The sequence below is a fragment of the Dendrobates tinctorius genome, unplaced genomic scaffold (assembly GCF_039654945.1).
Source record: "Dendrobates tinctorius isolate UK_male_01 unplaced genomic scaffold, ASM3965494v1 ptg000161l, whole genome shotgun sequence".
NCBI lineage: Eukaryota > Metazoa > Chordata > Amphibia > Anura > Dendrobatidae > Dendrobates > Dendrobates tinctorius.
This window is the reverse complement of record NW_027361828.1, coordinates 8193250-8203241: the sequence shown is the minus strand read 5'-3', so window position 1 is coordinate 8203241 and position 9992 is coordinate 8193250. Positions and strand designations below refer to the sequence as shown.

The following is a 9992-nucleotide window of genomic DNA, read 5'->3' as shown; positions in this document are numbered from 1 at the left end:
TACTTTCTTCTTCCCATCATTCTGGTACGGGTTGATATTTGTGCAATCTGTACAAAGAATGCTCTCGAGAGCTGGGCTGGTTTCTTTAGATTTTCTTTTTACAAAGTCTAATCTGGCCTTTCTATTTTTAAGGCTGATTAATGGTTTGCACATCTTTTGTGAACCCTCAGCATTTGCTCTTTATGAAGTCTTTTTATGGGAGACTTAGATATTGAAATACCTACTTCCTGGAGAGTGTTCTTCACTAGGGTGGATGTTGTGAATGGGTTTTTCTTGTATATTGGAAAGGATTCTGAGATCACCCACCACTGTTGTCTTATGTGGGCATACAAGCCTTTTTGAGTTCCCAAACTGACAAGTGAGCTCTTTTTTTTTATAGAATGAATCACTGTTGATGCAGCCACTCTTAACATTTATACTATCTCTCTGATGGATTTATCCCTTTTTCAGCCTAATGATAAATTGTTTTTCTTCCATTGAGGGCTCTTTTGATTGCGTTGTAGGTTCACTAGAAAAGCTTCCAAATGCAAATTCCATACCTGAATTAGCTCCAGACCTTTTAGCTCTTTAACTGATGATGGATTAACAAGGGAATAGCCAATATAGACCATAGCTTTTGAGATAATTGTCCAATTACATTTGGTCCTGTTAAAAAGAGGCAGATAGATATTAAGGAGCTATAATTCCCAAACCCTTATTCAAATTAATATGTAAATATCCTCCAACTAAAGCTGAGAGCCTGCAATTTAGACCCATATTGATTATATAACTATATCTTGAATATGTTTTGCAAACAGCTAAAACCTCTGTCACTGTCCAAATATTTCTGGACCTAACTGTATTTGTGGTTTATTTTCCTTTATATACTATGGAGTCATCCATTCTTACTCTTTTTTACTTATATTGATTAATATGACTCAACATATTTTTCAGTTCTTTATAGAGATTACCAACACTTATCAGTCCTTGTTCCCAAATGGACTAACAATGTAATTTTTTTAGTTCATGTATATGCACACTAGGGCCAATGTCAAAGAAAGCCAACTGACTTATCAGTATGTCTTTGGAGTGAGGGGAGAAATCAGAGTACCTGGAAGAATCCCATGCAAACACTGATAAAATATACACACTATGAATAAACCTTGATTGGATTCAAAATCCAGGACCCCAGTAATGCAAAACAACAGTTCTTACCAAATTTAGGAACATCATATATATTGGAATAAAAATACATAAATCATTTCCCCAAACCCTTAAGGGGGTTTTACACTAAGCGATATCGCTAGCAATATCGCTAAAACGTCACTGGTTTTGTGACGTTATAGCGATATTGCTAGCGATATCGCTATGTGTGATACTTACCAGCGACCGGCTCCCCCGCTGTCCATCGCTGATCGCGCGAGAATGTCCGGCTCCATTTCTCGTCGGGCGCTTCCTGCTGAGACTTCCTGCTGTGACGACGAGCGACGCGTGGAGGCGGGCAGGAGGACGCCAGGATCGCTGTGTGTGAATGGTAAGTATCATGCGCTGCGTCGCTGCTGAATCTCTGTGAGGTCTTTCTGTATGAAAGCTCACTAGCGATCATTTAGCGATGCACCAGCGATCCTGACCGGGTCGGATCGCTGGTGCATCGCTAAATGTAAAAGGGCCTTTATTTTCAGAATGTTTCTCTTGGTCTCTACTCTGCTCCTTTATAATGCTAATGTGAACTAAGCTTAATCAATATCTACTTTATCAGGGTTTGTATTTATGTATGTGGATGTGATTTGATCTGATCTTAATTTACAATACACAACGGGTGCATTTAGACTTTCCGATTATCAGGAATGAGCCTAAAAAGGCTGCCAATCACTGACAATTAAGCAAAACATCTGTTTGTCAGGTAAAATCATTTGTAAGCTTGCTTAAAAATCATCGCTCTTGACAGCACATCGCCTGTGTAAACAGGGCATGTACTGCCGAGAAAAATGATAGGTTATGTGCACAGTATGATTTTATTATCAATTGTTCTATGCACATAAGAAGTACAATCTGACAGTCTAAACAGGCTATGAAAGGGAATCTGTTAGGAGGCCCATCCACCCAACCAACATATATGGGAATGCAGCTCTTTGAAATGTAGTTCATTGACACCATTATATGTTCTATCTTTTGCCTGCATTCCTGAGGAAATAGCATTTCTATTCATATTCAAATGAGGTGTTAAGTGCTCTGGGTGTGATAGACCTCAAGCAAGTATCTGCCTTCCTAGATTGTTTCCCCTCCCAGCACCAACCTCTTAAAGGGGGCATCCTGGACTTTATAAACAAACAAAAATTATACCTAAGCACTAACAGGCAGGTAATTGCAACTTATCTGCCTGTTGTGTCCGGATCTGTTCTTCCCGGCATAGACCACTGCTATCAGGGATTCAGAAGCCTCTGCTGACGTCACGTCTACAGAGCGAAAGCTTCCTTTCCGCTCCGCTCTGTCGACGAGGTGTGACTTCCAATGTCATTCTGATTGACAGCCGGATCCCCGCTGCTTAATTGGGGGAGCTGGCTGTCAATCAGAAAAACATCAGAAGTCAAGCCCCGTCACATCAGCAGAGGCAGGTAATTCCCCGACAGCACTATGTGACCGCTCTGTGTCGGGGATGAACGGTGCGGTGCACAACAGGCAGGCACATTGCAATGACCTCCCTGTTAGTGCTTAGGTACATTTTTCTTTATCCCAGATATACCTTTTGAGCTCTGTGATAGCTGATTGTCTGTGATATCAAGTGCTAGACAGCAAAATTAGACAGTGAACTAAATCAAGATAAAGCGGCAGGTGCTGGGCAAGAATCAACCTAAGAAGGCTGAGGCTTGTTAAGTGCTTTGTTACGCCAAGCACAGGTAACACCTCATCTGCATACAAATGAAAACACTAATTTGTTAGGAATGCAGCAAGAAGTAGAAAATATAAAGGTGTTGAAGGTCTTATATTTCAAAGGCCTGCATGCCCATATATGCAGTTCAGGGGGTTTAACTTACTAATAGATTCCCTTTAAATGACCCCCGATCGACTTCTAGTAGCTAAAACATCATTTAACAGCCTCCAGCTGCCAATGTAGGCACACAGTAAGCCTTCAGGTGTTTTTCTTTACTTTTGATTTGAGACACTTTATTTTATAGACATCTTACAGTTGTGGCCAAAAGTATTGACACCCCTGCAATTCTGTCAGATAATACTCACTTTCTTCCTGAAAATGATTGCAAACACAAATTCTTTGTTATTATTATCTTCATTTAATTTGCCTTAAATGAAAAAACACAAAAAGAATTGTTCTAAAGCCAAATTGGATATAATTCCACACCAAACATAAAAAAGAGGGTGGACAAAAGTATTAGCACTGTTCGAAAAATCATGTGATGCTTCTCTAATTTGTGTAATTCACAGCACCTGTAACTTACCTGTGGCACCTAACAGGTGTTGGCAATAACTAAATCACACTTGCAGCCAGTTGACATGGATTAAAGCTGACTCAACCTCTGTCCTGTGTCCTTGTGTGTACCACATTGAGCATGGAGAAAAGAAAGAAGACCAAAGAACTGTCTGAGGACTTGAGAAACCAAATTGTGAGGAAGCATGAGCAATCTCAAGGCTACAAGTCCATCTCCAAAGACCTGAATGTTCCTGTGTCTACTGTGTGCAGTGTCATCAAGAAGTTTAAAGCCCATGGCACTGTGGTTAACCTCCCTAGATGTGGACGGAAAATAAAAATTGACAAGAGATTTCAACGCAAGATTGTGCGGATGTTGGATAAAGAACCTCGACTAACATCCAAACAAGTTCAAGCTGCCCTGCAGTCCGAGGGTACAACAGTGTCAACCCGTACTATCCGTCGGTGTCTGAATGAAAAGGGACTGCATGGTAGGAGACCCAGGAAGACCCCACTTCTTACCCCGAGACATAAAAAAGCCAGGCTGGAGTTTGCCAAAACTTACCTGAAAAAGCCTAAAACGTTTTGGAAGAATGTTCTCTGGTCAGTTGAGACAAAAGTAGAGCTTTTTGGGCAAAGGCATCAACATAGAGTTTACAGGAGAAAAAAAGAGGCATTCAAAGAAAAAAACACGGTCCCTACAGCCAAACATGGCGGAGGTTCCCTGGTGTTTTGGGGTTGCTTTGCTGCCTCTGGCACTGGACTGCTTGACCGTGTGCATGGCTTTATGAAGTCTCAAGACTAACAACAAATTTTGCAGCATAATGTAGGGCCCAGTGTGAGAAAGCTGGGTCTCCCTCAGAGGTCCTGGGTCTTCCAGCAGGACAATGACCCAAAACACACTTCAAGAAGCACTAGAAAATGGTTTGAGAGAAAGCACTGGAGACTTCTAAGGTGGCCAGCAATGAGTTCAGACCTGAATCCCATAGAACACCTGTGGAGAGATCTAAAAATGGCAGTTTGGAGAAGGTACCCTTCAAATATCAGGGACCTGGAGCAGTTTGCCAAAGAAGAATGGTCTAAAATTCCAGCAGAGCATTGTAAGAAACTCATTGATGGTTACCAGAAGCGGTTGGTCACAGTTATTTTGGCTAAAGGTTGTGCAACCAAGTATTAGGCTGAGGGTGCCAATACTTTTGTCTGGCCCATTTTTGGAGTTTTGTGTGAAATGATCAATGTTTTGCTTCATTCTCTTTTGTGTTTTTTCATTTAAGACAAATTAAATGAAGATAATAATACCAAAGAATTTGTGTTTGCAATCATTTTCAGGAAGAAACTGAGTATTATCTGACAGTATTGCAGGGGTGTCAATACTTTTGGCCACAACTGTATGTGGAGTTGCTAGTCAAAAAATTTGAATTTACAAAATACCAGTTGAAGATACAAAAACTGGTCATAAAAATTGCATTAGTCAATATTGTCAGGGTTGCAGATGTGACTAATTTAATCACTTTTCAATAGATGCCAAATTAATAAACATTTTTTCACAGGGAAATCAGATTAGTATGAACATTTTCAGTCAGCAGACCTTCATCAGTTTTTTTTTTAATTCATTAGTGTGCAAAAGTGATATCTATAATTCTGATGGGTTGGGGACCTACTGAACCTACTGTCAGCAACTAGAAATCAAAGGGCTCATACTCACATGCGAGAAACTCGGACGAGTCTCACACGTCAATACCCAGCACTGCCGCCGGCACTCGGATCGGAGTGTTCAGCTGCATGTATTTCTATGCAGCTGAACGCTCCGATCCGAGTGCTGGCGGCAGTGCTGGGTATTGACGTGTGAGACTCGTCTGAGTTTCTTGCTTGTGAGTATGAGCCCAAATACTGTGAGTTTTCTTACACTCTGTACATTGTGAAATGAGCGCTAGTAAATTATATTGAATAAGTTCACCACTCTTAAAATTTAGTCCATTATTTATTTTTCAGAAAATACACTATAAATAGCCACTAAATGTACTTTTACAATGACGGTTACCCAAGTGTGTTAGTGTATAGAAAACATTTGTTAGTGCTTTACATACAGAATTTACATTTTGAGTCCCACTGGCAGTAGAGACTTATAACAATGACAGTAGGGGCTGATACCAGTGTTTGCTGTAGAGCACTGCATAATATGTGGAATATACTGTATACAATAAATCATGAAAATAAGATGAGTAATATGAGAGAAGGCTAGAAGAGAAGGAAAAGAGAGAAGTGGAACACCTGGCCAGTGGGATGGAAGAGTAAAGCCCCCGTTACACATAGCGATATCGCTAGCAATATCGCTGTAACGTCACCGATTTTGTGACGTAGCAGTGATATTGCTAGCGATATCGCTATGTCTGATACTTACCTCTGACCGGCTCCCCCGCTGCTCATCGCTAGTCGCGCGAGAACGTCCAGGACCATTTCTCGTCGGGCGCTTCCTGCTGGGCTTCCTGTGGTGCCGACGAGTGATGCGTGGACGCGGGCGGGAGGACATCAGGATCGCCGCGTCTGACAGGTAAGTAGCGACCCCCGACCCCTGCTATGTCGCTGATGAGCTCTGCCTGTGTGGCGGCTCACTAGCGACCACTTAGCAATGCACCAGCGATCCATATCGTTGTCGGGATCGCTGGTGCATCGCTAAGTGTAACGGTACCCTAACAGGGGATCCATGGAAGATACTTGGGCCAAACGTTTATCACAGGAAATGGGGAATTTAATTATATTAAAAGGGATTTTACACTCCAGATTAAGTCACTAATGTGGATTTTTACTGTTTATTTTCTGGGTATTTTGAAAAACATAGTTACAACTCCGTTTTCAACATGTCTAATGAAGCTTAGAGAAAAAAGTTGATCAATATTTTTTGTTATGATGAATGATGTAAGTTTTTCTCTATGGGTGTTTTAAGGGGATCTGTCAGTAAGGCAAAGTATCCAAAGCAGTCTATATGGACATCTGGGATATAGAACATTGAACGAAATAATACCTTGATATCTGGAATCTGATCTTTTATTACAGAGAAATCCATGTTTTTCTAAATATGTAAATGATCTGTTAAGATCTTTGGGTTAAACATAGATCTCCCTGAAAATCTGCCTCCAGATATTATTATTATTATTATTATTATTTTTATTAGATGAAAGGGTCGTTACCACTGAGACATGTAGATCAGGAGAGCAGGCTATCAGTCGTTACATGTCATGCACTGGTAGCATTTCATGTAACATAAGCTCCGGAGGAAAATTTTCCCGGAGATCATGTCCAGCCCATAGATCTTAACAGCTCATTTACATATATAGAAAAACTTGGATTTCCCTGGAATAAAACATTGAATTGAAGATATCATAGTATCATTTATTCAGCTTCCTATGACCTACATGTACATATGGTTAGGACTGCTGATCCTACTGACAGATTTCCTTTAAATTGCAGTTGTACTGTAGTATTTGCAGGGGCTCTTGCATTTTCTCCACTTTCAACAACTGTAAAGGGTGTACTAACATTTATCCTGCATTGGTAGTATAGAAAACACATATCATTATCTGACAATGAAAATAAACAGGCAATCAAAAAAGTAATAATATCAGTTACAGGTTTATTGCAAAGAATACTTTTTGCATTACTATTATAATATAGTAAAATGACCTGTGAAAGCTAAAAAAAAAATGCAATTACCTGAGATAATAATATAAAAAAGCAAAAGTGATTTAGGAAAAATTGTCCCTCCCATGGTAGGTACAAATGAAATACTGTACACATGAAACATTTTAATCTAAATAACTATTTTAATGTTATTTTAGAGACAACCAAAGGTATGATTTTGCTCACATGACCTTGCCGCAGCCAGTGTTAACAATACCAGGATGTTTAATAAATGAATATTGTCTATATCTTCACACATACATATACACTCAAATATTCATAAATTACACACACAAACTCACTTTTATGGACAATATATTTAAATTAATAAAAATATTTTAAAACACAGGGATTTAGAGCAGAATTACAAAGTCCTTTTTGTTTGTTTAATTTACATGGTTTAAAAATAAATGCCCGTTTAGAACAAATTCAATCAGTCCATGATAACTATACAATGTAGCTGGTAAGATCCAGCAAATAGGATGTCACATCAATGATCTGGTCTAGAATACCTGCCCTGGCCACTCTCCGAATGTTTCTATCCACTTGCTCGCACTGTGGGCCCAGGTAACCTTTTTTACATAAACACTTGTTTGGCCTCACGCAAACACCTCCATGTCGACACGCTGGCTCACATTTTGCTGTAAGGAATAAAAGAAATGCAATATGACTTACAAGAACGGTCCAAAGCATTGCAAAAATAAAAATGAATGATGCATTCAATTACTTCTTATGTAGACAACGTAGTCCTTATATTGAATGGGCCCTCCACCAATGCCCCACAAAAAAGGTTTTATATAGCTTAAAATATCCTGGGACAATCTAATAATTGGACAATTGGTTACAACATGAAGGAATAATCAGGCCAAGTCTTTTTCTGCAGGCAAGTAGCCCTAACAGTCATAGAAGAAGCTCGGATTTAGAGGAAATGATTTGCATGACTTAAATTCTTCATCACTAGAACTTCGAAGATCCCATGCCAACTGCTGCTTGATATGTCTACTTGTCATAGCACAAAACTGTATAGAAACAGAACTCATTAACATGTCACATTTTGTACAAATAAGTACGCATGTTGGAAATCAGTAAAAGACAAGAACGCGTAGGTGGACTTCCATTTGCCGTATTTCTAAAAATCAAAGCTTTTTGGACGTCTATATCTCCTTATGGAGGTTTCGCTGGTGTAATCGGACTTATGAGCAATGCTAAATAGATAACTTTCATTCAGAAAGAAAAAACTGCCACTCCAGTGCCATTTATAGTTAGCTGTCTATTTCCATCCCATTATATAGTCTTGTGACATGACTATGGCTACCAACCAAACTAGGTACAGCCATCTGTATTCAATGTTTCAGAGGTTTGTTTCAGCAAAGAGTAAGGTGATACTTGGTTGGGTAGGATGCCTATGAAACTGCTGATAGAATCTACTGTTTCTCCAGCTTGTGTGGGGATACAGTTTTACAGTGTCATGTCAAGTTTTTTTAAAGTGAACAATTAAGCAAGTTGAAGATTAAATGATCAATAAAAGGCATAAAGATAAAGATGACACATTTCCTTTGTACTTTAGGTAAAAAAAAACACTGTCATCTTGTACATTTTAAAAATCAGAAAAAAGGAAAATGGGCCAATGCAAAAGTTTGGGCACCTTTGGAGATTTGTGTGCTCAGATAACTTTGACTAATGTTTCAGACCTTAACCGCCTTACAACCTATGACATATAGGTACGTCATAGGTTGCCTCCCTCTCTTTGGTGTGGGCTCTGGTGCTAATCGCACACCTCTTCCGGCACATGACAGCTGATGGCATGACAACCCAGGGTCTGCAGAAGACACCGGTGGTTGTCACTGCCGAACTGCTATGTGGCCGGTGCTCATAGCAGATAAGCATTTTTCCTACAGATAGAAGGGCCTATGTGTACCACAAGTGATCAGATGATTACAGCTTCATTTCTTCTAAAGAAACTATTGAAGCATGTAAAAAGTAAAAAAAGTTTTAAAAAATATAAAAAACTCTAAAAGTTCTAATCACCCCCCTTTTGCCCCAGTCAAAAAAAAGTTTAAAAAAAAATCAAAAATACACATACTATATATTTAAAAGTGCCCGACTATCAAAATATAAAAATAATTAATCCAATCGGAAAATGACTTAAAGAGAAAAAAAATCACAGCGCAAATCAAAGTTTGTAAAACTTTAGGACCTATACGTGTTTGCTATCTGCAAACTCATAATGACCTGGAGAATCATAATGGCAGGACAGATTTAGCATTTAGTGAACATGGTAAAAAAAACAAAAAACAATTGTGGAATTGAACTTTTTTTTGCAATTTCACCGTACTTTAAATTTTTTTTTTTTTTACCATTTTCCAGTACACTATATGGTAAATTCAATGTTGTCATTCAAATGTACAACTCACACTGCAAAAATAACAAGCCCTCACTTGGCCATATTGATTGAAAAATAAAAAATATATGCCTCTGGGAAGAAGGTGAGCTAAAAACGAAAACACAAAAATGGAAAAACCCAACGTGGTAAATGGGTTAATTAGCCTGTAAGGGTTAAGGCTTGTTCACTATCATCATTAGGAAAGGGCAGGTTATGTTACTTTCCCAGCTTTATAAAACCCAGCCTCCTCTAACATTGGGCAAAAAAACAGCAGCCATTGGTTCTACTAAGAAGCTGCCTAGCAGTTTGAAAATGAAAATGGTGGAGGTCCACACAGCAGGAGAAAGCAATAAGAACATAGAAAAGTGTTTTCAAGTTTCCTTTACTTCAGTTCAAAAGACCCAGTACCGCCGGATCAGACCGCACCCCCCCCGGGTGAGTATAATAAAACTTATTTTTCTTATCTTGCAGGTTGGATCAGGGGCTTATCTACAGCATTATAGAATGCTGTAGATAAGCCCTGAAAGA

The 9992-nt window shown here is 39.2% G+C and overlaps 1 protein-coding gene across 1 annotated transcript in view; it reads right to left on the bottom strand.

Annotated features, from left to right (window-relative positions):
- Positions 1 to 7204: 7204 nt before the first annotated feature.
- The window catches only part of HHIP (hedgehog interacting protein), a 148367-nt gene continuing 145579 nt past the window's right edge, over positions 7205 to 9992 (bottom strand). The window contains exon 13 of the mRNA XM_073549789.1: positions 7205 to 7722. Coding sequence (XP_073405890.1) covers positions 7529 to 7722 — 194 coding nt within the window. The 3' untranslated portion in view covers positions 7205 to 7528. The remainder of the gene's footprint in view (positions 7723 to 9992) is intronic.